This window comes from Pleurodeles waltl, chromosome 6, assembly GCF_031143425.1.
Source record: "Pleurodeles waltl isolate 20211129_DDA chromosome 6, aPleWal1.hap1.20221129, whole genome shotgun sequence".
In the NCBI taxonomy this organism is placed as follows: domain Eukaryota; kingdom Metazoa; phylum Chordata; class Amphibia; order Caudata; family Salamandridae; genus Pleurodeles; species Pleurodeles waltl.
Window position 1 is genome coordinate 1,556,307,124 of NC_090445.1, and position 27,841 is coordinate 1,556,334,964.

General features: G+C 45.0%; 2 protein-coding genes across 3 annotated transcripts in view; one reads left to right on the plus strand and one right to left on the minus strand.

Moving 5' to 3' along the window:
- MTOR (mechanistic target of rapamycin kinase) overlaps window positions 1–27,841 on the minus strand; it is a 1,113,749-nt gene that overhangs the window by 589,053 nt on the left and 496,855 nt on the right. The gene's annotated exons all lie outside the window — the stretch shown is intronic.
- On the plus strand, window positions 1,997–25,253 carry ANGPTL7 (angiopoietin like 7). The gene is made up of 5 exons (XM_069241236.1): window positions 1,997–3,340; window positions 11,950–12,050; window positions 13,309–13,503; window positions 15,899–16,097; window positions 23,472–25,253. Exons 1-5 carry the CDS (start codon window positions 2,962–2,964, stop codon window positions 23,639–23,641), a joined length of 1,044 nt encoding a protein of 347 aa, XP_069097337.1. The 5' UTR covers window positions 1,997–2,961; the 3' UTR covers window positions 23,642–25,253.

Genomic DNA, 27,841 nt, shown 5'->3' on the forward strand with positions numbered 1-27,841 from the left:
GGAACAAATACTGCTTATAAACATAGTTTGGAAGAAAAAAAGGTCTTGTGGAGGTCGAATTTGTGTGACAAAACTAGCCCCTGTCATCTTATGATGGCACTGTTGTTCACCTGTCTGACCAAAAGAGCCCTTGACAGACATTTTGCCTCCACATCCATGTGCGAGACCACAGTCTTTACCTTCAAGCCACTTAAAGATCTCCTGAGCCCATTTGAGGACACATGCTACTTTAGTTGGGGATAACCGGGGTGCTCCCAGTGCAAACATGGCCTCATTTCCCCAGCAATTGTATCAGTGTCATGATGGACATAGACACCAGGGCCTAGACTCACACCGAATAGTTGGGTGGGAGCAGGTGCCGGTACTCGCCACTATATGCCTGGGTAACAGTGCTGGGGATGGTGTTTGAGTCAACCAAATAGGGCCTCTTCAGGATCATGTCCAGGAGTGACACTCATGTGATGGTGAAATTGAATGTCTGGCACAAGAGAGAGATCGTAGCCTGAACATACTTCATCTCCTGGGCATTTGCAAGCACTTTCCCTGGTCTTCCCAACTTAAAGTTGAAAGGGACTATTCGGTAGCTGGGAGGGGAATGGTTTTGTGACTATCTACTTTCACTCTCCCTAGGGCAGTGAGGATAAACTCCAAACAAGGAGTGAAGAGGTGGACCACTAAGTGATTAATTTTCATCCTTCACTGACAGAAAAAGCTGTTAGATTTAAGCCTGTTTTTCAGACATCCATACTTGCACTTTGACTCGGTTTAGTGATGAAATTCAAAACCTCCTGAAAATTATGGATGCCGTTAACACAGGTTCTGCAGGGATTTCATGTAGCTGGTAACAGAGAGCAGAGGTGTGCACAAATGATTGTTTCCTAAACAGGAGCTAAAGAGATTATGTGGGTACACATCTGCAAACATCTTCTGGGATCACACATATTGCCTAAAACACGAGTATTGATGAATGGGTTACCCAAGTTCCGGGAAGCGGAAATAAGAGGGTGAGAAAAAAGTTTAAAAAAAAAAAAAAAAGTGAAAAATAAGAGATGTGTGAAGCAGGTTTCACGTCTGATCGAATACATTTTGTGACTGGAGACCTGGCAATTGAGGCTTCACCCCGCTGGTTGTTCAGTCCTGCACCAGAGCCATAGAAACAGAGGGACAGATATAGCAATCTTGCTACCTCTTACCGGGTGATCAAACAAATGGTAAACATGGTAACTCCATTGAGCAGAACCAAGCACAACTCTGCATTGTAAAACAGATCACAGGGCCAACTGTTTTAGAAATTATGTCTACTGAGTAAATGCTATCAAACACTTGTGGTCGTTTTTTAAGTTTCTGTAGTTTTTCAGTGTCTTTCGTAATTCTAGCTGTTCGCTTGGTTCATGTCAATAAAAAATGTCTTCTTCAAAGGTACAGCACTAGCTGGAGATTATGTTTATTGGACATTAGTCTTAGTTTCGTGCTGTAAGCTTTTATGTTATACTTTGCTACCCCTGGGGAGTCAAGGGCCTAGGCAGTCATCTGTTTATTCAACTGAAGTGCAACAGTATTAAAAGACTGTGGCATCAGCGGCAAATAACAGTATCAGAACAGGAGGATGGGGTACTGCCCAGTAAACTTTAACTGCCCCAGATCCCCAAAGAAACATACCTCACCCACAATGTGTAACGAATGACCAGCGTGACAGTCCATAAAGTGACAAGGTGAACACAGTAAAACAGTAGCCGTGATGACGCCCGATTATTGTTTCTAATGTGAAACAACACATGCACGGGGCTGTAAAAAGAATATATCCTAATCTCGCTCAAATTCAGGCGGTGCTACGCGAGAGCCACCACATAAATAGGATCCTTACAGATCCCGAGCGAAACCGCCATGTGGGAAAATAACACCCCGGCTACCAAGGCCCCTGCTATGCGGGCAGCCTCAGGCGGCCCCCACCTCTGGCTAGATTCAGCCTGGCACATGGGGACAGCGCAAGATAGAGGAGGGCCTGCCGCGGGAGGGGCACAGGGGAAACGAAAACAGACTCTGGATATTTAAACGGCCGCGAAAGTGGAGCGTACAGATGTCAGGAAGGAGCTGACGCCTTAGGAACACCAGCCTTATACTGCGCGAGGCAGCAGACCGGCCTTGTGGCGCGAGAAGCCGGAGACCAGCACTGAACTGCGAGAGGACGGCGACCTGCCGTCTAGTGCGGGTGTGACAGGCCGGAGGCCAGTACTGCGAAAGGCAGACAGACGGACCTGGTACTGCGAGAGGCGAGAGAGACAAGGTACCGACCCATCACTGCGAGAAACAAGAGACCGACCCATCACTGCGAGAAACAAGAGACCGACCCATCACTGCGAGAGACCAGAGCTCGGCTCTGAACAAGGAACCCGACACAGAAACCATAAGACCATGTGAGCCAGCGTGGGCTGGGAGAGACTGAACACAGGAAGCTAAAGTGCGATTGAGGGATTTGCGTTAAAACGGAGTGGTTCAACTGAGGCAGAAGGGGCCATTATAAATAAGATAGGAGGAGTGTATGGAGTTGGTGGCGTATCACTCGGGAGACCCTCGGCGCACAAGTACTTGAATACTTGCAGTGGTCCAGTCCACACGGTCTGTTCCAGACAGTGAGTGTCCATTCGAGTACTTTTGGAAGGTTTATTTCGAGCCGCCGAACATCAACCCCAAGCCCGCAAATATCTAGTTAAAGCCCACCCAAGTGACTTATCCTTAGTCTCAGAAAGCCTATCCCAAGCCTATCTATATCTAGCTAAGGCTCCATCTCTCGCCTCAGAAGGTTTATCCCTAGAATCAGACGGTCTAATTTAACCCCCTAAGTGTCTATCCTTAGCCTCACAAAGCCTGGCCCAAGCTGCAAGGTCCTATCCCAGTCCTCTGCGGGTCTATCGTAACTGCTGGGAATCTAGTTTCTCAAAGTCTTTCCTACTCCTGGTGATAATGAAACCTGGGTATTTTTCACGTTGGCAGTCATGGGTCTGCGTTCTGCTCCTTTGCCTTGCCATTGCTCCTGCATTGTTGCAGAAGACACCCAAAAGGAGGATGACTAGCAGTTCAATCCGAAAGGAACCCCCCTGCTGCGAGGGCATGCGGGAGCTGAGAGCCCAGGTGGCCAATCTGAGCAGGCAGTTGGAAGAGCTGGCCCAGAAGCAGGAGGGTGCCTGGGTTAATGTGCTGGTGCAGGTGATGGAGCTCGAAGGTGCCCACAAACGTCTGGAAACTCGGGTCGGGGAGGCCGAAGGCCGCTACTCGGAGCTCGACCAGCAGCTTGATATTATGGAGCTGCAAGCAGCACAGACCGTAACACAGAGCTCGACAGGTAAGACCCACTGAGCACTGTAGCCACATCCTCATCACCTCCACCACTTCACAGAGACAGTGTAACACCTAATTCACAGCACCTCAAAGATGCTGGCAGACTGCTCAACAGGTAACACCCAAATTCACTCTACCATCACAATCCTCAATACCACCACCTCCACCACGTTCCATCACTGCATTCCAGAGTAATAGAAAAACCCCAGATTCTCACAGAAGCGGACAGAGAGGTTGGCAGATCGGACCCAACTGTGTCGTTGCACCAGCATCCCCAAAAACAGACCATTTTAAACCACAATCTCCATTATAAAGACCCACAGAATCTCACAGATCATGAGAAAGTGGTAAGAACTCCACTACACCAAATTACCATCACCACTCTTAGGGTATTTTCCACAAAGAGCAAGACAAACATCAAAGCACCTCACAGATGGTGACACGAAGACTGACAGATGAAAACCCTCTGCTCCACACCAACACCATTGCTAACACCCACCACGTTCCATAACATGACCAAAAAGGGGCTCCCCTCTTAAAGGATAACACCCACCGCACTGCATCTCAGATAGTGAAGCAAAGCTGAGCTAAAGTCAGCTTTATCCCTACCATTACCATCAATATCCTATTGTCATCACGTGATGAAACCACTCATCCCAGTATCTTGGAGAAGGTGATCTAGAGCTCGAACAGTAAGACCCAGACAGATCCATACCACAATCACCTTTGCCATTTGCACAACATCACCCTCACCATTACTTGCACCAGTGGCACATTACCCATTACTGGCCCTACTACGGCATTCAAAGCACAAGATGACACCCACTACACAATATCTCATAGCTGATGACAGAAGATTAGACGTCACTGTGCCACCCCCAACAGACCCATGACTATCTAGAAATGTGTCAGATTAGAAAACATCTATGCCATAGCAAGAAGAAAAATGAGTGTTCCACAGTATGAATACACTAAGGTCGATGACCACCACTCCCATTCCCCTCAACTCCTCCCCCATATTCCACTTCGTCATCACCAGGGTATCAGATACACAATAACATCCATACTGCAGCATCTCAAAAACAGCGACCAAGAGCACTGAAGCCACAACTGTAAATGCCCCAAACCACCAACTTCCACACATCTACCATTACAACATTCCTCACCATCAGAACATCCAGCAGACAGAATTACACCCTTTCCACAGTATATCCCTGCCAGTGATGTGGGAATCAACATTTAGGACCCCACTTCATCGTACAACCTCTTATACATCACCATGGCATTCCAGAAAGGATTATACTCACTGCACTGGATCTCAAAGATGGCCAAGGAAAGCTAAGTGGGTATAAGACTAGTGCACACTGCCCGCTTCACCCTTACCACTTCACTTATTCTCACCTTCCTCTCCAATAGGGCACTCAAAATGTCCAACGCACAGCATATTTATTACAGGTTGTGAACCCAGAGCCTAACAGGTAAGAAGCCACTGTGCAACCCAGCTTCGCAATCAGCACCAGACACACTGTTATCCCTTAAATCTACCACCACTCTGAACCCACTATCACACCATGACTTATTAGATCCTGGAGAACATCTAAAACATGTCATTCTATAGAAGCTCATACTGAGCTTGGTGTGTAAAAAGAAACTGCGCCCCACAGGCTCAGTACCACTGGATCATCATAATCACCAACACTCTTACATTCATCTCCACTCCAGGGCATTTCACGAATGCAATATCAACCACTTACACTACCACTGCCAAATCAAAGGTGTCCTACAACTCACTACTAACATCATAAAAAATGAGACACCCCTGTGTCCCCCAACACCATCACACCCAACCACACAGCTAGCATTACCCCGTAGCCCAGGCAGATTCCAACACCACCCTCACCACTGCACTCACTTTCAACCTAACCCCTCAAGCTCCCTACCTAGTATTTCTTGTATTCACTATAACGCCCATTCTGGAACATCCCGCAGGAGGTTAATCAAGAGAAATAACCCCCTCCCTTCATGCCATCGCCCACTGTAAAAACACACAATTAACCTTCACTCTCAGATGAACTAAGAGACGCGGGATAACCAAATGCTCACGCAGGATAGCATGCTATCATCACAGACATTTTAACCCTCAACCCACAGGGTATCCCAGAGGCAAGGGATACATATTGAAATCTCTATGGGCACAGCAACAAAGAGATGATATAACACGCTACCACTAAGGCCCATTTCACAGACACGGGATGAACCTCCATCCAGAGGGTAACTCGCAGGTGCATTATCATACAGCCAAAACCAAATGGGCTTTCATAACAGAGAATCTCACGGACACAGGCTAACCTTTCCGAAGAGATCACTTTCCCTCCAGTCATCTCACAGACACAGAGACAAACAAGGACTTTATTTAGCTTAATTTAAGAAATGTTTAAGTTATAATATGCCATTATTCGGTAGGCTACCATTTGGAAATTGACAAAAATTTTATACCAAATGTATCATTTTTCTTTGACGGCTGTCATAAATAAGATGTGAAATTAAACTGTTAAAATTAACAGTACTCAGCAGCAGGAGGTAAGAACGCATAGGAATTCCACAGTAAGTAAGTAGGTTTAGCTTATGTTGCATATTTGCTTTTATCTATGCAGTCACATTTCCATTCTTCCGTTAACTCAGTTACTCATCCTTGCACTCATGCACCCATTAATTTATCCGTTGACTCACTCCTAGTCACTTGCTAACCACAGTAAAAGTACCACACACACACACACAATTCTCACCTCTCCCCATCAAGAGGTAGATTATGTTATCAGAGAAATACCTATCCCCATTGCTACCACTGCTAGTTTGCGAGGAGTGTAACAGTGCTCCAGGTAGTGTGTGACTGTTAGTCTGTGACTGGTGTAAAAGTATTGTCTGTAGTGTGTAACATCAAGTGTGTAAAGGGTAGAAATAGGTTATCAGTGTCGAAATGCTACTCAGTCGGGGGTGACAGAGACAGGTAATGTGAGACTTCTAGTCCTTGAAAGGTGTACTTTAGTGTGTGACTGCCACTCTGATAGGGTTCCCAGCAGTGTGTAACTAACTACCAGTTTGTGAGACGTATGAATGCTTCTGTTAGAGTGTAATGCCAGCTTGAGAGAAGCATGACAGCGCTGTCAGTAGTTAGGGTGTTTTGCTTTTCCACAATGAAGGTTTCAACAGTTCCCACTGGATTTTCGTTGAGGTAATGGCTTAAGACAAGACACGCTGTGATCTTCTTTAACAATAGATGAGTCTTCTTTTTGAAACGACACAACAGCAATCTTTACTAAGTGGAGCCATATTTCTTTCCAGGTGAGGCTTTACTGGTTGTTTTCCTAATGAAGGCTGGCCAAAGATTGAGGGGCACTAAGGGCCCAGGCTGTTCATTTCTTTACTTTTGAGAAGCCTTGCCTAGTGACTGCTGGAACGCTACCCCAACTCACCAAACCCTTGCCTGGATCAATTACCCGCACAATTTGTATACAATGATTTTGTTTACTGGTGACATCAGTAAACGTACTCCTATCCCCCTTCCCCTGGGCTCCTAGTGCTCGCATATATTCACCCTATGCTCGAGAACTCTACCTCTGGCCTCACACAAACAGCTCTGCAGCAGTTTGTAGAAGTTGTCCCTGGCTGACGTTGGTCCCTGTCCAACAGTACTGAACCACTCCAGCTTCCCAAAGTGCATGCAAGTGCAGCTAAGTGTCCTTCAGGTACATGAATTATGAGTGATACTGTGAACTTGACATGAGCAGTTTGGTTATCCACTAGTCAGGATCTATAACAGAGTGCATGTGCTAAGACCCTACCTCACAAAGTCACAAGCCACACAGATGGAGGGGTGGCGACTCTGTGGGAAACCCAGCAGCATACAAAACAATACATAAAGTGATCATAGCTAAGGAGATGCCTGTAAATGCATTGAAAGTCTGATGGATGGCTGTGTCAACACGATGGAGCTGTACAGCAAACCTTCAATATTATTTTAGTATCAAAAATAAAATAACAAAGCAGGAGTTTATTTTTGGAAAAGTAAAAAAAAAGACTCTACTCGTCATAGGAGACTTCTCTCATGGTGGGGGCCATTTACCAGTTTTTACTATCCCTTGATGGGCAGTTGTAACGGGTGTAGGAAGCTGTCTCTTTATATGGTATACCAAAATGAGGTACCGTGCAGAATCCAGGGGTTCCCTTATGGATTGACAGGGGCTTGCTCTAGCAATCCCAAGGTGCTCGTTTAGGGGGTAGTGTGGTCGAGCATTCTTAGGCTTATCAGAAAGGAGTGTTAGGCACACAGCCAATAAATGAGACACACAACTCAATAAGGAGATCCACACCAATTTACAAAAATAACCAGTATCTTTGTATGTATTTAGGCACCAGAATCAATACAATCAGGTAAGTATGTTTTGCAATAGAAATTGTCAATGTAGTGAAAAGTCACCAGTGCAATTTTATGAAGCTGCAATGTTACCCTATGGGAGAGAAAACATTTACGGCAAGCAGGGACTCCACAGCAACTTACAGGACCAACCTTCCAGACTTAAGGTGAGTACAGAACAGTGTCCTAGGCCACACCAACAGCCGGGTGCAGTGCTGTATTTCTGTCTCGGGTGCTCTGCTGAAGTAAATGGGGATCCATCTGGTTAGACGGCTGCTACAGGTAGGGACCGGGGGATCTGACCGGGTGAACCAGCATGGGAGTTTAGTTCTTGTGATGCTGAGGGTCACCAGTGGGCCACTTCTCCTCGGTCCGGGGCGTCCGAGTGCAGAGGTGTCTTGGACCATTGGGTTTCCATTGACAGTGGCGGTCGCGGTAGGGGGGCCTACAGAAAGAGACATGCAGGCATGGATTGGAGGTCCAGTCCGACCAAACCAACAAGTGGGCTCAGGTCTCAAAAGGCCGAGGGACACCTTTGGTCCTCCTCTCGTCGGTCCAGGATCACTGGGTACAGAGGTGCAGGGGACAGCCGGGTTTCCGTCACCAGAGGCGGTTGCATTGGGGGGGGGGGGGGGGGGGGGCTGCAGAAAGACGCTGCAGGCATCAGGGTGAAGGTCACATTGGGAAGACCCATGATGGACTTTGTTTCTGGAGGGCGTGGGGACCATGCTTGCACTGTTGGCCCACTTCAACTCCGGCTGGGGGGTACAGGTGCAGTGGTGCTGTCCAGCAATGGGTTTTGGCACTCTGGAGTACTTGCAGTGTTTCTTATGGTGCCTGGAAGATGCAGGGAAGAAACTCTGCTACTTAGAGGCACAAGCAGCTGCAGGACGAGGCATCTTTGTCACAACTGTAGAAGTTGGCATAAAGGTTGGCAGGGTTGATGCCGAGTCAGTCACTGGTCTTCAGGTCTTGTTTTTGCATCTTTGGAGTGTCTTTCTTCTTCTTTCAGGTCAGCAGGATCTGATCCTCTGGTGCCAGGGGCTACTCTAAACACTGAATTCAGGGGTCTTAGAGGAGTGTAGGGTAGTAGCCAATGGGCTACTTTCTCCTGGAGTCACTATGCTCCCCCTATATGACGACTTTTTGTGGGGAGTGGGCATAACCCTGTCCCAGAGTTCCGAGTTCTGTCATCACCAAGATGGCTGACTTTCAAATTTCATGTCCACATCAGGCATCTCATCTGAGGGGTGGAACTGACCTGAGGGGTGGACATGCCTTTCTGACTACTATTTTTTCCACCTGTCCAGGTGCCAAAGGGGATCTTGGTCAGGGGGTCAGCATCTTCTCCTCCGACGGAAGCCAGATCTCCATACCAAGGGCGATGAACTCTTTGAAGCCCCCTGCCTTGGAATGCAGATTTGCAGGCCATCCTGTTGGGAGGGGCGTGTTAACACCCCTGCCATAGCAGGCTTTGTTCCTGACTTACCCTAGAGGCGGTGGGGGGTGTCAGAAATACGGCTGTTGGTGGGAGGCTGGCTAAAACTGGTCGCCCAGTACCCCAGCAGTTGGTAGGTTTTTCAGGGGGCACCTCTAATTCCTCACTGGAATCAGTAAGGGTTTATTAATATGAGATGTTTGATACCAAACATCCCTAGTTTCAGTGGTACCATCATGTAGCTGGGGAACTCATATTGAACGATGTTCTGCACATGTACTTAAAATGGCTCCCCTGATCACTCATTATGTCTACCAATTGGCATTGCAGGCAGGATAGTTGGCACATTCCTATGGTAACCCAGACTCAGTAAAAGACCCCTGATTAACGTATCTCACAGGCACAAGGGGTCGTAAAACCCACCAGGGCATCTTCAGATAAAGGGCAACCAATTCCCAAGACCATAATCAAAGGTTTATCTACATGGCAACTCAGAAGCACAGCGGTCCAGCTCAACCTCGGAGTACCTTGTATACTGTACACAAGCCCATATAAGTCACACAGTCCACTGAGCTATCTCACTAACAAGCAACAGTTCATATCTTCTCGGACTGCCTCACAGACCCATGGGATCCCCAAATCCATCTAAACATCTCTGACAAAGCGACACCCATCCTTCCCAAGGCATCTTTCAGTCAGTGGGTGACCCATAGGGCATCTCAGGCCCAGACTCTCTAAATCATCTCACGAACTGCACAAAAGTTCAAACACAGTGTCCTGGGAAACTCACAGAGACCTGCTGAACCACATCTTCCCCAGGGCATCTCAAATCACCACGGTGAGCCTCCTCATCAATGCATCTCACTGACGGGGAAGTCCCAGAAAGTACAAAGGAATCTCAGGGGCATAGGACCAATGGTTCCCAAGTCATTTAAAAAATACAGTATGACCTCTCCCCTCCTTAGGGCATCTCAGAAACAGAGCTAGAAACAAACAGCTATGAAGAGTAACCCACCCGATGAACCACAATTCCAGTGTTCTTACAGAGTGCCTCCGTCCATGCCCGGTATTTCACAGACTTATGGTGACACCTGGGGAATCTCACAGTCAGACTCACCTACGGTCCTGGGTCATCTGTCCGACATATGGTTACTTCTACCCAAATCATATCACCGATCTCAGCTAGTAGATGCCCTACGAGGCACAGCTATTTGTAACCTACAGTGCTTACCACAGAGAAAAGAACACCAATTCAAGCCATCCTGCATACACATGGTGTCGCCCAATCCAGGGCTATAGGTCACATTGCCAAAATAGATCTACCAAAACACTCTATACCACAAGCTCTTCTTGTCAACTTATAATGACTGCAGCATATTAACCAGAGAGTTGAATCAGCATATTTTCAACATCCGCATGGTGGACAAGTACTTGTAGGTCACTGCTGGAAATAATTACAAAGATAAATAAAGCATCACCAAACTGAGCTTTAGTGCTTGAGTTAACTGGTGTACTGGTGAACTACAATGTACCCTCCATGGTAGCAAAACTCTCCATAGCACCTCTATGGGAACCAGAGATAAGACAAGGATAGAGAATGTGAACAGATGTGTAAGTTACTTAACCATGTGCCACTATATCGCCGACCACTACGTTACTTACACTAACCATGGAGGTTCACGTTCTCTGTTGTGGAATTGGGGAAAAGACAGGAAAGGGAGAACACCTTCTCAGACTCCGGCAGAGATCACCAGGGGATTGTGAAGAGGAGGCATGCTTGGATCCAGAGGGGAAGAGCAAGAGAATGCAGCAATGGCTGAGAAAACAGACAGCGACAGTCCTGATGATGAAAATGCAGACAAGCTAGGTGGAGGCTCACAAGGGTCTGTGAATATAGAGGGTCAAGGTGGGACACAGAGATCCTGAGGGATGCAGATGGGTCGCAAGAATGTTGAAGGACCAACTGAGTACATAAGTATAGAGAGAGGCCGCATGTGTGTGGGAAGAGGGAGGGTGCAGAAGTGGCCAGGAGGAATACGGAGAGGATAGTAGTATGGAGACTGGAGGTTAAAATGACGAGGCCAGGGGGAGCAGTGCTTAATTTGTAAATAAAAAGGTGCCGGTGCCCAAAGCCCTCTTCTTAAACACGCGGCTGCTGCAATTAAATGTGGCAACACGGAATACTAAGGCAGCGTAATCCTGAAGCCATCTTGGGCCTCTTCAATCCATATAAAGCCACTCCCTGCCCCTTCAGCACACCCCAGCAGCTTTCTACTTTCTCCCTTTGTGACACTTTTTCGTTTTTCTCTTCCTCCGTCTTTCCCATGTGTCTTTTGCTCCCAGCAAAGACACATGAGGCAGAAGATAAACCCCGGCCCTCAAAAGTAAGTGCTGGTGCTCAGCACCGGAAATGACAAGCATAAATTAAGCACTCAGGGGGAGTGTGCAGAAGGCCAGTTAGATGCCCACGAGGCCAAGGCAGCATTTGGAGGCCTAATGGCGTGCAGCGGGATGGGTGGACTGCATAGAGAGATCCAGTGTAGCCTGGAGATGGTGGGAGATGATCTGGAGTGCAACAAGACCATGTGAAGTACAAATAGGATACCTGGAGTGCGCAGAGAGACCAAGGGAATATGTGGAGACCGTAGGTGCTGGAAGGACAGAAGGAGTCCTGAGGGACCGGATGCATCCAAGACAGGGGAGCAACATAGCGATGCCAACTGAGTGCAGCTGCAGATAAAGGTCTCCTTTCTTTCCACAGATGCCGTCTACGACTGTTCCTCTCTGTTCCAGAAGAATTACAAAATCTCTGGAGTTTACAAGCTACCAGCAGATGAGTTTCTCGGAAGCCCTGAGCTGGAGGTGAGAGCAAATCACATGCGTACCTGGCTGCACATAAACTGGAAAACCGAAAACATTGAAACATACACAAGCAGTCACACTCATTCCCTCTTGAAACGGCTAGGCGCTCGCTCATAGCCGCCATCACACATTTTACAAAAAAGCGTAGATTGGCATTATCATATTTATTTTGAAAATAGCACTTTTACAAGCTTTAAGGGTGACCACTACATAGACATGAAAGAAATGTATTCAGTGCATAACAGTACAGTTTGCACACAGAACAAGCACGCGCCAAATAGCGTGCAGGTAACAGGGCTCAGGTGTCCACTGAAAGTGAAGTAGAGAAGGCTCCTGGATCAAGGGGTATTTTACCGTAAGGCGAAGGGTACGCCAGACTAGCCCGTCCCTCATACTTGGAGAACCCAGGGAGGCAGATGGGTATTACTCTTCTTCCTTCAGTGAAGCTCGACAGCGGTTTTTGTTTTCCAAGAATGAATTCCAAAAGTGGGAGTTTATTCTGGAAAAGCACACAAACAGATAAATGACCCTGACGACCCATGAGGGTCTTTGGATATTTTTTCTTCCTAGGACTGCCAAGTCTAGTGACAGTCACCCCACCCTAAACAGAGCGGGACGATTGGCCAATACGGCCGGTCGTCCATGTGGCGCACCGGTAGGAGCACACTTCCCCCGATTGAAATTGGAGTGGGTGAACCGTGAGCTTGACAGGGTGATATCACTGGCAGTTTACAGTGGTCCACTCATTCTACACAACTGTAAACGACCCCCTAAAGCCTTTACGCTGTTCATGTTTCAATTGCTATGGGTCCCGGATCCTCACATTGGCCGCCCCAAGATGCCCACATAGTCTGCCTAAGTGCGTCATGCGTCTTGCACACCCCATCACAAGCTCCTTTTATTACGTCCATGGGCTCCACGTTCGTCAGTCTTGTCAGTGCACGCGCTAGCGCAGGCTCGTGCAGGTGGAAAAGGGAGGGCCCACAGGGACTTGGGCAATACTGTATTTCAGCCGAGGGTGGTGTGGTGTAAGCGTTTCTGTTCCCCTCCACTCCAGAGAGAGCAATTTAAGCTGAACTACCCTCTCCTGCCCAGGAGCGAGTAGTGAAAGCCACAATATACTTCACACCTCCCACCTGCCTGCAATCTCCCTCATATAAAAGGGGCTTTAGTTTGGGCGCTGAAGTGCACCCCCTTCAATGTGGCGGATTTAAGTCCAACTGGGACCTCCCTTGATGTGGGCTCTTTATCTTCTCAGGTGTTCTGCGACATGGAAACTGATGGTGGCGGATGGACTCTCATCCAGAGGAGAAAGGCCGGCCTGATCTCCTTTAACCGCGACTGGAAGCAGTACAAGGATGGCTTCGGAAATATCAAAGGAGACTTCTGGCTGGGCAATGAAAACATCTTCCGCCTCACTCAGCGCCCCACCACCCTCCGCGTAGAGATGGAGGTAACCTGGCAGGGAAGAGCGGGATTAACTGAAAAGGCTGTGATACAATACTGTGCGCAGGGTAGTCTGTGAGAGATAGGCTAATGCTAGGAGGGGAGCTGGCTGTGAGTGAAGTGCGCCAAAACTGGGTGTAAGTAAGGGAACCTGTAAACCACGTGTTTCAAAACTATATGAAGCAGGGTGCGCCCCCACTAGAATGACACTGCACTTTAAAATGATAAGTATGTGTGTGTGTGTGATTGAAGCTATTAATAAAGAATAGGCCTTAAGCGAAGTTGGGGAGCATTGAGTGCTCTATGGCCAGAGAGGCGTTACAAAACTGCAAAGGAACAGAATGTAGATGAGGTGGGACATTATTGTACAAGGGAAGGCTGTGGGGCGAGTGAGATTTTACAATAATGGGACTAGGGGAAGCCATAACTAAGTCACTGGATGCTATGTTAAAATGCATTGATATAGTTCTCTATTGCCATTAGTATGGCCTTGTGGCCCTGTTAGAGTTTGAATACCTTTCATTCTCTGGTCTTGAGGCTGTGTAACAGAACTGTTTGAATAGAAATATAGATAGAATGGGTGTGTATAGTATTTTGTGTATTCGTTTAGTTGTGAATGACTTAGTGTTGTTTGGTGTGTGTGTGGCCTGATATCTTTATCAATACAAGTACGCACCGTCTGAAGGTCTGGCATGTGCATTGCCCGCTTTAAGATGTGTGTGTGGTGCACAGATAGAAGATGTCCCTTGTTACAGTCCACACTTTCCCTGTAGATACATCCAGCTACTGAATGTAGGATAGGCGCTGCTTAAGCGTTATCAGTTATTTTATGAAGAATTAAGTGCGTGGTGCCTCTTAACTGTGTTGGATCCGTGTTCTGCCGGAAGTTGGAATGGTTTATTGTTATGGTTGGTAGTGGTGTGAGCTCGGCAATACCAAACTATGCAATAAATCCAATGTGCGATGTATGTGTAATCTCAGAGCCCCACCTGATGCTGTTGGTTACCTAATAAAACACAGTGCTGTATGCTTAGAGGCTTCTATGCATATGTGTGGTGTTTATATAGCACAAACCTAGTCAAAAATTAGCCGAGCACTCTACATGGTCAAAGGAAAAGAAACACTGTGATTGTAGATGTAGCCAGGTTCTTGGAGCCGAACTCGATAGTAAGAGCATCACAATGTAGTGTTTTTTAAAGGGGAGTGTCCTCGGCTCTTTCCTGAATTGGAGCAGGGCTCGGGCAGTCCCAATACAGCGAATACAGCGTTGTCATTCCAAATGCTGGGTGTATAGATGGAAAAGGCCTGTAGCCTTGTTGTTTCTTTTTGCACATCTTCCGTCTACTGTCTGATGGTGTCCTAGCTCAGGGTGTGCTGGGAGCTACTGGAGACAGTAAGTTTGTCAGCCAGATTGCCAAATACAAGTCACAGCCATGTGGGTCTGAACTCCCAAGCGCAGAACCAATGCTTATTATCACATGTGCTTCTGTGTGCTTTTGAGAACCTTTTTGTGGACTATCTGAAGTGTACTCTTTGGGTGTGTCTGGTACCGTCCAATGTGTTGTGAAGGGGACAGGAGGATACTTGTGTGAATGGGATGATGCACACTTATAAGGAGTATCTGCATTCTGCTGGACGTATACCGGGTGTTCCGTTTTTTGTAAGATGCAGGGCGTACCTTTCAAGATGTCCTGCAGACATTCTCTCTATGTGTGAATGGTGTGTGAAACTGCACTGCGCAGGTCACGCTTCTAGTGTCCTTCATAATACAGGGCTGATTTAAGCTTAAGTTGTACCAAATGTGTTTTTATATCCCAAAAAGGCCCGACATTCCCAACACACTTATGCTGCCTGGGTAGAGCCATGTAACTGTGCACGGAATAAACCCATTATGGAACTAGTTTCAGGTGTCTTCTTAATTGTTCTGAGACTTATAATCCACACATACGCCTTAAACCTACTTTTAAAGTTCCCAAGGTCTAGGAAATAAAAATGAGAAACCACGTTTTGCAGTCACTCCGGACATATTTGCAACACCTTTAAAATATATCTGTGTAAAATCCAAAAACGTTAAATTTTCCCGAAGCAAATTAAGCCTGGTTATTTTCAAGTTTAGTGAAGACAGTCTCCCAAGTAAGTACATACTGCAGTATATTCCAGTCTCTCACTCAGACCAGCCAAGGAGCCATTCGTGGTGATCAAATGCTTTGTAAAGTAAGATAATATGTGGACAGTAGGCTGTGTGGCAAACCTGTGTGCTGCAGCAGGCTGCAACTGAGGCGTGTCATATCAGACTGCAGAGCAGCTGCTACAGAAAGTGAAGGCAGGATAACTTGTCTTTTGAAGCGTAAATAAGTTAGAAACTCTCATCTCTGACAATAACTATGCCCCCTTCATTTCAGGACTGGGAAGGCCGCAGCAGCTATGCGCAGTATAGTCACTTCAGCATCAGCGATGGGTTTAACAGCTACCGTCTCCTCCTCGGAGAGTACAATGGCACAGCAGGTCGAGACTCTCTGCGCTACCACAACAACACAGCCTTCAGCACCAAGGACAAAGACAACGACAAGTGCCTGGACCACTGCGCCCAACTCCGGCAAGGTGAGAGGGAGTAGGGCCAGGGAGCAACACAACAGGAGGAGGGTTCAATTTGGCATGGCGAGGAGGAACCTGAACCTTAGAAGGGACAATGGCTCGAGAAGAGGGCCTCCAGGCAGAATGACCCATAGAAAGGGGCCCAAAAGTGACTTGTGCCACGAAAGAGGAGGAGGGGTCGAAAATAGCATACAGGTACACAAGGAAGCTACAAGGGGAATGGGGCAAAAAGGGAAAAACAAAGACAAGTGCCTTAATGGCTAAGCCTAGGAGTGACAATGGGAGCAAGATCAGGATGGCCAAGAATGCAGCAAGGTCAAAGCATGGCCACCAAGGGGATATTCGGATCAACAGGAACAGAGAATAGAAAAAAAGAGGTTCAAAGGAGCTGAACAGTCGTCCAGAAAGGAGCAGATCCACAGGTTTATCCAGGAGCAGGCAGAAAGTAGATCAACGTGTTGAAGATGTAAGAGAAAGGGGATAAGGAAGGCATCTAGTAGCTGGACCACTCTGCCCGAGGTAGGTGGGGAGGATATGTTGGGAGCAGGAGTAGATAAGCCACAGGTGGAAGTAGGGAGGGCAACATGAAGGGTCCGGTTTGGATGGATAGAGAGAAGAATAGAGAAGGGTTACATACACATTTTGCCATTCTAGAGGGTAGGGGAGTGGATAGTGACATCCTTCATGCTGGAATAGTGCTCGCCCTGAAGAGGATCCCACATATAAAACCATATAATATGCAAAACTGGGACATCATTACAATAGGTTACCTCACAAAATCATTTCCTCCATTTGTAGAAAAAACAGGGATTGGTGATGTTGACCATAAAGCTGCATATGATTGCCTTTGGAGAGCTCAGGAGGCTAGAGCAGTAGGAAATTAAGATCAGATACAGGCCTATGGATCTGAGAAATAGCGTTACTCGCTTCATTCTTACACTGGCTCTAGCATTTAATGAGTTATAAGCAAAGACAGAACAGAGGATGTAGGATCCTGATTTTAACCACTTGTTTTCATACCTTAACAGAAAAGATTAATCAGGGCGATTCTAACATTGCAATGCAATGCACTTTTAAATACAGGTGATGAAAGGACAAGCAGTATTGACCTCTAGTGTTAAGCTATTGGCTTCACATTGGGCAGGAACACTGGCATTCGGAATGGAAAACATGCACATAACTATTCACCTGGAAATGGAGGTGATATTCAATGAATTCCTAATAACACTGCAACCTTGCATAACATTTGTTGGCTGTTCCTTGTGGGATCAAGGGGTGAAGACTGGGAGAAACTGTACAGTGACATAAAAGTAAGATACTCCCGTGGACATAAACATTTGAGCTATTCAGGACAACCATCTTGTATGGACCCTGAATGCTAGAGTATTACGCCGTCTATACAACCAGTAGTAATAGAAATTAACAATACAATCTTACTCAACAAGCCATAGTCAACTTTCAAAATAGAGGCACCATTAGATAATCAGATCAAATTCAGGGCCTGATGTAGATCCTGGCAGATGGATTACTCTGTCACAAAGTGATGGATATCCCGTTCGTCGTATTACGATCTCCATAGGCTTTTATGGGATCGTAATATGGCAGAGAGGATTTCCATCATGTTTGTGATGGAATAATCCCCTCTGTCAGGATTGTCCCTCTGCGAAGATCTAAATCAGGCCTTCAGATTCTAAGGCTCATTATTAGGAGGCAACACGTTTTAAACATTTCCTGAGATTTGCACTGCAGATACAGCATTGCATCTTTCACCAGATGTCTCTGAACTGTTGGTATATAAACGTCAGCGGGAAGTTTGAGAGCTTTCTTATTCCTGATAAAACAGTACTACAAACCAGTCAAAATAAAATTCGTAAGGTACTTCAGGAGGACACATGCCCAACAAACACTTGTTTTAATTTTTATGATGTTAGGATGTGTTACTTGTATATAAATAACAACAAATGTGTACCACCATAGACATCACTTTGTTGCAAGATCTCATCCATCAAAATACCTTGTGGGCGAAACAATTAAATATATTGGTCCTATGAAACTGGGAGAGAACATCAATGTTTCTTTTGTTAATAGTGATATTATTAAACAAGCACTGGCAAAGCCAATAGGTCTTTGCAATGGGTGACCTATTGCTTTGGCAATGGGGTGAGGGTGGTGAACAGGAGGGCAGTGGGGGTGGCGAACGGGAAGGCGGGTGGGGGTGTGAGAAACCAGTGGCCCACAAACAGAGGGCAGGACACGAGAAATAATGGGCAGTGAGGCATAAACAAAGGTCAAGAATTGGGAGAGAGGCACAAACAGAGGGCAAGAAACAAGCAGAGAGGCACAGAGGGCAAGAAATGGGCAGGGAGGCACAGACGGAGGGCAAGAAATGGGCAGGGAGGCACAGACGGAGGGCAAGAAACTAGCAGAAAGGTACAAAGAGTGCAAGAAACAAGCAGAAAGACAGAAACAGAGGGCTAGAAAGTAGCAGAAAACGGACAAAGAGCCACAAACAGAGGGCAAGAAACAAGCAGAAAGGCACAAATAGAGGACAAGCAACAGGCAGAGTCACAAACAGGGCAAGAAACGAGCAGAAAGGCACAAAGAGAAGGCAAGAAACAAGCAGAAAATGGGCAGAGAGACACATACAGAGGGCAAGAAGCTAGTAGAAAGGCCGAAACAGAGGGCAAGAAATGAGCAGAAGGCACAGAGGGCAAGAAACCGAAAGGCACAAACAGAGGGCAAGAAACAAGCAGGAAATGGTCAGAGAGGCACAAACAGAGCGCAAGAAACCTGCAGAAAGGCAAAAACAGATGGCAAGAAACGAGCAGAAAATGGGCAGAGGCGCACAAACAGGGCAAGAAACGGGCTAAGAGGCACACACAGAGGGCAAAAAACAAGCAGAAAGGCAGAAACAGAGGGCAAAAAACGAGCAGAAAAAGGAGAAGGAGGCAAAACAGAGGGCAAGAAATGGGCAGAGAGGCATAAACAGAAGGCAAAAAAACAGGCAGCGAGGCACAAACAGATGGCAAGAAAAACAGAATTCAGAAACAGGGCAAGAAACGGGCAGAGAGGCACAAAGGGCAAGAAACAGTTGTAAAGGCACAAACAGAGGGCAAGAAATGGACACAGAGGCACAAACAGAGGACATAAACAAGCAGAAAGGCACAAACCAAAGTAAAAAAACTGGCAGTGAGGCAAAAACTGAGGGCAAGAAACGGGCACAAAGGGCAAGAAACGGGCAGAGAGGCACAAAGGGCAAGAAACGGGCAGAGAGGCACCAACAAAGGGAAAGAAATGAGCAGAAATCGGGCTGAGAGCCACAAACGGAGGGCAAGAAACAAGGAGAAAGGCACAAACAGAGGGCCAGAAACAGGCAGAGAGCCACAAACAGAGGGCAAGAAACTAGCAGAGAGGCACAAGGAGAGGGCAAGAAACCGGCAGAAAATGGTCAGAGAGGCACAGACAGAGGGCAAAAAACGAGCAGAAAGGCACAAACCGAGGGTAAAAAACAGACAGAGAGGCCCAAACCAAGACAAGAAATGGGATGAGAGGCACAAACAGAGGGCAAGAAACAAGCAGAAAACGGGCCGAGAGGCACAAAAAGAGGACAGACTCAATGCACAGCTCCTAAAATACAAACGACAACGTTAAACATCTAAGTCTAAACAGAACAGAATGCAGCAATATGAAACAAACCAAGTGACAGGAACAATAGTGCAGAACTTTCCTTTAGCAAACACTGTCGCTTTAACATGTTTTCAGTCTCACAGACTCAATGACGAAGCTCATAAAACACAAACGGCAATGTTAAACATCCAAGCCTATAAAGAAAACAGCCATATGAAGCAAATGGAGCAACAGGAACAACAGCACTCCTACTGTGTCGCAAGACTAGTCACCCATTAAAACCAAAATAATCGAGTGACAGGAACAATAGCGCTCCTAAAGTGTGGCGGGACAGGTCATCCATTTAAATCAAAATAGACAAGCAATTGCAATGCAATAAGGTCCTGCATTTTCTTGAGTTAGAGCTATTGGCATTGTAAATTCAGAACTGGACTTTTCTTGCCACATAAATTGGTCAACCCTGTCTCATAATTTTGCCCTTTCCTGCCATTATTTGGTGGTCACTGACGACTACTGACATCAGAAATCACAAGCCCTTGAGAAGAGACAAGAAGATGACTGCATTACCTTGCTCTGTGTAAACGTATTTTCTTTTTATTTTAGCACAATGAAAAGTCTTGCAAACATTCTTTCCTCGCTGAGCAGAGCAGCCTGATAAGATTTATGGCCCCTATATAGGAGATAAGCAATGCCCTGTGTGCGATGGCCTGAGTGCTGTCAGGGAGGGGCCCTGAAAAGAGACACTCAAAATGCGATACGAGGCTAAGCAAGTTTCACATCATTGCTTCTAGGTTTAGCTACATTCTGCCAGAAAGGGGATATTGTAGCGTTCGTGAGCAGTGAGCTAAATGACTGGGTGTTTCTTTTGTTAAATAAGCTTATTTTAGGAACCAGGGGTAAATGAGGACAACACTGGAATAAAGCCCAAACAAATGTCAGTGACATGGGAGGATGTGGAAGGAACGGAATGCTGCAAAAAGAGGCAGGCAGCTACCAGCCTAAAACACCCACAGTCAAAGGAGAGCACCAAAGAAATAACAAAAATAGCCTGTCACAGCAAAAGATAAAGAAACCAAAGTGGAATAATACAGTAGTCGGTCACCGCTCTGAAACAGAAAAAGAAGGGAGAAAAAGGCAGAACTCAAAACTAGCTAGCAGGGATTTTTAAAGGACACTGCAACCAACAAAATAAAATCGCTTTAAGTCACAAGAAGTATACTAAAAGTATACATGAGGTCTAATGCTTATGCTCATCCTAAAATGTAGTCCTGAAACAATGGCTAAAAAATGGCCGATGCGTAAGTAAAGAGTAGTTGGCCGGTGCTCTCGGGGAGAACTAAATAGCATAAAAGGCATGACGTATTTTGCCTTTGATGAATGGGGATACTGCAAAATGGATGACGAGGGTGCCAGCGAATGGAAGGCTATGGAAGGGCTGAAACCCATGATGGGGATACAGCATGTCTCAGTCCGAGACAGTGCATGCACGCCGTCTAGAGCTGAGACCTACAAAACTATTCTCTTCCACTTCAATGTAAACTACCTCAGATACAGGTAGAAAACATGTATTATTAGGCTGATCATGGAAAGAGTTTAGAGTGTAGAAATGAAACTTTGAATTGAAAACAGGAGGCCCACGACAATGTATAGCCTGAATCATGAAGGAAAGGACCTTAAATCTCACAGAATAATATGGCAAATAGAGCCAAACCAGAGAAAGCACCTGTTCTGATTAAGCCTCAAGGCACACAGCTGCAATCTGAAGCCTTTGGGATTCTAGTAACAGGAAGGCAATGAAATCCAACTATTAAGTGCTGCCAGAGTCAAGCATTGAGTACTTATTGTATTAACAACCGAGCCCCATAAAAGGAGACAGGGAAGGCAGAATCCATAAATGAGATAGAATTTACCTTAAGGACCAAAGACAAGAGTGCGTTGCCGAAAGACATGGCTTGTATTGGTGATGGCTGTAGGATTCATTTATTCTAACCAGAAGACTATATAGGAATCATCAGCATAGGTAAATTGAATCTTGAGAAAGGAAAAACAGGTCATGGGGTGAAGGTACAAATGTAAAAGAAAGGATGAGAACAAAGAACCATTAGTGATACCAGAAACTATAGTGAGTCTTAGAATAATATGAGGGAAAAATAATTGCTTTTTGCAAAGTATGAAACCTACACCTAGTGCGAAGTCTCTCAGTCTGAGCCTCTGCATGCAAACAAAAATAACTTTATTGGTTGGTTCATTGGTTGTTGGTGTTAAATGCGGATGAAAGTACTTATAAATTAACTCCATCATTGCCCCTATTGTTTCTAAGCTGTCTCTCGACCCCATCAATGGTTGCAAAGAGGGTTCATTAGTAGTAATGAAAGATTATCTTTTCCAGAACACCCTGCTTCATGACCCATTGTTAGGTTTGGCATTACCCAACTCCTTTTGTTTTTATAAAAATTAAATGCATAATATATTTACTTATATAGGCTTTCAGTCAGCACTCTTCACCCCCTGGTCTATTATTATGTAATTCACATATTTGTTCCGCCCACTGCAGCATACAGAATGGGGCATAGGATCAGCCCACTTTGTGTACTGGCTGATTTCACTGTGAATGATGGCATTCTGCCCTGTCACAAGGAGCACATGCACACACAAAGTAGCCCCCTTTAATGATGTATTACTATGACCATTTCTGCATTTTGTGACCAAAAATGTTCATGCTTTAAACCAATTTTTAGATTACTGGGGGTCCACCAGTTTCCTCAACAATAAGGTTTTGCAAAAACAAAACACAAGAAGTATGGGCAAAGTCAAAAGGCCTACTGCCAAGGCTATTGGCTTTACCAGTACCCATCAACACTTGCAGCTACTACTGTCTTACTGGTTGCTAACCCTCTTGGAGCTACTGTGCTTAAGACAAAACAATGAACTGGCCACATATGCCTCTAATCAGCCAACCTTAAAATATTTTGGACATATGCATGCCTCAACTAAGAGCGTACATTCAGCCCAATTCTGTTAATGCAAAACATAGAGGCAAAAGTGACTACCTCAAGATAAAAGTCCTGAAAAGACTATAGTTTGTATTTGCACTTCCATTTCGAAGACGTAATAAAACCCTGGCCAGGTTTACCAATATAATATTGCTTCTATTATTGTTGAATTTTGTCATGCTACATCATATGAAATGGGAGAGATTTGGTCCTGTGTCAAGATGTGGTTCTGTCATAAGACAAAATGGCTGTGGAGAAGTATTGTTAAAATGGGCATGGTGCCACAGGACAACATGGAGTTGATTTTGTGACATGGAATAGCATGGGTATGGCTGTGTGCCACAGGAACAAGCACTGGTATGTGTAACAATAGACATTTAGTTAGATTATGGAATAGTGTGTGTATGGTGAGGTATGAGTGCAGGTTTGTCAGGGATAGCATAAGTATTTGCAAAAGGCAGCATATGTGTATGTTTTAATGCCATCTCATCTGGGATGCTTTTAGCAAGATCTCAGTTTTAAGGGGAGAAGCATTCCAGAAGGTGGCTGGCATCTGTCAGTACTGCAAGGGTGAATGTGTTTAGAGCTGATACAGATTATGACATACCACAAAGCTCACTTATGTTACTCTGTGAAGAAGTGCACCAGACAAGACTCTGCTACTTACAAGGTGGAATTTTAATGGATAACAGAGTCTAGTTTCCTGAGCCTGTGGTGAGCTGGCCCCATATTCTTCAATAACAAATGTTTTTACCAACAGGTGGATACTGGTACAACTGCTGCACAGACTCCAACCTGAATGGTGTCTTCTACCGCAAAGGCGAACACACTCAAAACGTTGATGGCATTACATGGTACGGATGGCATGGATCCTTGTACTCACTTCGCAGGGTGGAGATGAAGATTCGCCCAAAAGATTTCAACCCATGAGAAGTGTTCACTGGCTTCAGCTAAACCAGTATTCACATGAGATACACAAGAACTTATGAGTCACTAGGGGTATCTGGGTATATCTTGTACAGTAGAGATCCGCTGTGTATGCTAGCAGATAATAGATTCTTGTATGGAGGGTGAGTTTACAGTCAGGCATTTGCTGCTGAAAAAGAAGGTCTGCTAAGAGTCTCTTGCAACAGCAAGTCACCTTCCATAACTGGAGCAAAATGACAATGATTGCTACTTACTGATCACCTGTGCCTTCTTCTCCGCAAAAGGATACTTGCAGTGCCCATCAACCAAACCAGGGACTATGTAACTTTCCCAGTAGTGATCAGAGAGTGAGCGCATGGTGTGAAACTGCCACTCTTAAAATTAGAATACCGCCTGCTAGTTGTGCCCGGTAGCTGTCATACCAGCCACCCATATTTTACTGGCAAATGTAGGAGTTGCTTCCTCACATCCACACTGATATTTCTCCTCTACCTGCAGACTTACAATAAAACCTTGTCATTTTGTTTTCTCTGGAATCCCATTCTAAGCCTTTCTCTTAGTGTCCTCTGGTCCTTCCATCTTGGTCCAATATGTAGATGCTGCAGCTTAAACTTGATACTGTCACAGATTCGTCAACACCATACTACTCATCAAACTTCCTTCAGCACTGCAGTGGAGCGTCTGCTCCCCCTGTAACCCAGAACTGTTACCCTTTTTCTTTTCATATATATTATTTCTCTACCACCTATCAGTAGAGTCTGTGGTCTGTACTGTAAGCTAGGCACAAAACTTCACCTGTTTCTTCAGAATCTTTGTGATATTATTTCAAACTGTCTCTTTTCTGTTAACGCATATGCTTTAATCACTTTTTTTGTACCGAAATCCAAATGAAAGAGATTCTCATTTACATCCAATGACATGTTTGCTAACATCTGCATTTACATTCTATTTGCGACCACTTTTAACCTTTCCCTATCTACATGAACTCTCGAACTAATCTTTTGCTCATCTTTAATCCATAGTTTCACACTGCCTTTCACTATTCACTTTAGACTGTGCAATATCTTTACATGTTGTAATTTCCTCACTTTACATGTAACAAAATCCCCGATTTCCTCCCATTGCTTCTCATGGTTACGTCACTGCACCATCGCTTTTTTGGGCTCTATGATGAGGACGTTTTCCCTCTTCAATCAATTTCCCCTAATAAATTAGTGTTAAGGTTTTGGTTCGTTATTGCAAGTATCACTTGAAAACAAGTCCATAGCCTGGCTCATCAGCATCTGTTCTTGTGATACCAACTCTCTGAATTGCATTCCTTTACACAAAGTCTGCTTCTTGTTGCTTCCATGCTAATAGCAGTTTCTTCTTTTATTAATTTGAAAACACACTTTCAACTACTGCTCATTTAGCTCCCATTTTTCTAATCTTATGCACTTGCCTAAAACTTGTCATATTATTATTGCCTTTCCAGGCCAATTCTTGCTATTTTATTCCTCCAACATGTGCTTTTAATGAGCGTACTCAGATAGTAAATTGCTGTACTAGTTTTATAATTTCCTGTTCAAAGCTTTGGTGAAAGCACTTAATAAATAAAAAATATACAGAACTGGTATCTAACAATAGATATTTCAACGGCCAAGTGATGGAGTTAAAAAAACTTTTACCACAGACGAATTGTTTGTTTAGTTTTGCCAATAACTTTGGTGACGTTTGACAACCTCTATGAAATTTTCAAAACCACTACACCAACTCGTTCAGCTGCTGTGTTGAAAGTTTCACTGTGATTCGTCAAGCGGGCGGAAAAAAAGGGGTGTGTTGGGGAATCCTACAACACTTTTTCCACATTCTATGTGGATTATGTATTCTTTAAACAAAGCTACAGCCCAAACTGCTTAACGGAATTATACCAAATTTGGCAGAATGCTAGATCTTGGTCCACAGATTGTGCTTTATGTGATTTGGTGTAAATCTGCTCAGTAGTTTCAGAGTTATTAAAAGAGAAAGAAATTTGTATGTCTAGGTACGTGGATCCTCCTTAGATGCTCCGCAGATCTGGGAGAAAAGGAAGGCCCTGATTGGCTGGACACAACCCTGACAGAAAAGTTTTGGCTGCCAGTTTGTTTCTTGCACTGGCTGGGGGTGGGTGGGAAAAAACAGTGTAAAAACATAAGGGGTCAGGATACAGGTATTCTGACCCCATAGGACACGTGGAGGGGTCCCTTGGGCAAAACATTGCCCAGATTTATTTATAAGGCTCAGCACGGCCCCTACTGTAATCTCGCAAAGGATCCCTGGATCCCAAAAACACAACAGAAAAAATACACCCACTGAATCTAACCCCAGTGCATTGCATGCAGCCAACCCTCTTCGTACACGGCCGAAAGCCATGTGCAGCGGTGGATGTGGTAACATGCAATAATTCGATATTACTTTTCATTAAAAAAACATAGAAATCCACAGAAAAAAAAAAAAAAAAAACAAAGGTTAGAGGGACGTTATAGTTAGGTTGATGTTTTACCCATACTAAACCACAGAAATTCAGCAGTTATAGTTGTACTTAGGTGAAGAAACTATAAGTCGTGCTGGAAAGTAACTTTAGGCAACAAGTTATAGGGCCAGATGTAGCAAGAATACATTTTGCGAGTTGCAAATTGCGATTACTAGCGACTCGCAATTTGCAACTCGCAAAATGTAATGCAGAAAGGTGTCCCAGACACCTTCTGCGACTCGCTATGGGGTCGCAAAGACCCACCTCATGAATATTAATGAAGTGGGTCGCAGTTTGCGACCCCATAGCGAGTCTAGGCACTCACGGGGATGGTGGCCTGCTGGAGACAGCAGACCACCATGTCCGTGACTGTTTTTTGAATAAAGCAGTTTTTTTATTTTCTTTTTGCAGCCCGTTTTCCTTAAAGGAAAACGAGCTGCAAAAAGAAAAATTCCGAAACCATTTGGTTTTGGTTTTTTCAGAGTAGGCAGTGGTCGATAGGACCACTGCCTGCTCTGAAATTTTTTTTTTTGTGGCATTCACAAAGGGGAAGGGGTCCCTTCAAGTGGATGGTAACAGAGTTGGTTTGCGACCGCATTCACAAACCAACTCAGCATGGCGATGCGGTCGCAAATAGGAAGGGAACACCCCTTCCTATTTGCGAGTCGCACCATCAAATTGCGAGTCGGTACCGACTTGCAATTTGAGGTTGTGCATCGCGACAAGCCTTTTGCGCCTCGCTAACTGCGTTTTTCGCAGTTTGCGAGGCGCAAAAGGCTTGCTACATCTGGCCCATAGTTTCTTAACATAAGTACAACTAGAAGTATAACTGTAACTGCTGAATTTCTATGGTTTTTTATGGGTAGAACGTCAAACCACCCATAACGTCCCTGTAACCTTTGTTTTTTTCAATGGAATGATCCTTATATATATATATATATATATATATATATATATATATATATATATAGAAACATAGGTAGTAGGATTTCCGCAACAGCAATGGGTAGATTTAAACTTCAACGCTACAAGACATTTCTAAGATCTTTATAATGCTAATAGTCAAATACAATTCATAACAAACAGCAGAAAAAAGGCTATAAAGTTTGTCACTGCCGAGCATGTGTAGTCATCTATGGTGCAGGGGTCCCAAAGATAAGTGATGGCAAATATTTAATGTATAAAGTTAACTAACATGTAAAATATCTGCAGTTATACTTTCGTATAAGTTATCAACGTAATTTTTCAGCTGACAGCTGTAAAAGCAGCTTAAAGAATGTTCCTGTCTGTACACCGACTCAGGAATTACTTTGACAATAAGAGAATAAAAATCCTCTGCAATGTAGAATAATTAACTATCTATTTAGACCTGAAGAGATCCTGCCATTCATTTCCTCTTAGACTTACAATGCGCCTCAAAAGTTTTTTTATCCATAACTTTACTTAAAAGTTGTGATGGAAATGCTAGCAACTTTGATATTTACATTTGTTATCTACTACGCTTATATATTTTGAGCTGCATTTTTCCACTTTCAATATAGCCTTCTGTGAACTTGTGAGAGGACCAACCATATGCGGATCAGTCTAACCCTGTTCCAAACTAAGGCAGTTCAGCCCAGATTTCAAGGTCACATCTTCTCTATACAGAACAAAAGGACCCATGATGTGTGTATCTCTTAGCTTAATCAGTGAGGTGTTGCTTTTTCTTAAGC

What these genes read in the sequence shown, in the direction of transcription:
- ANGPTL7 (XM_069241236.1), top strand. Translation starts at nt 2,962, where the DNA reads ATGAAACCTGGGTATTTTTCACGTTGGCAGTCATGGGTCTGCGTTCTG. An exon ending in TCGGAAGCCCTGAGCTGGAG is followed by an intron (nt 12,051 to 13,308) that starts GTGAGAGCAAAT and finishes TTATCTTCTCAG; the next exon opens with GTGTTCTGCGACATGGAAAC. An exon ending in CCCTCCGCGTAGAGATGGAG is followed by an intron (nt 13,504 to 15,898) that starts GTAACCTGGCAG and finishes CCTTCATTTCAG; the next exon opens with GACTGGGAAGGCCGCAGCAG.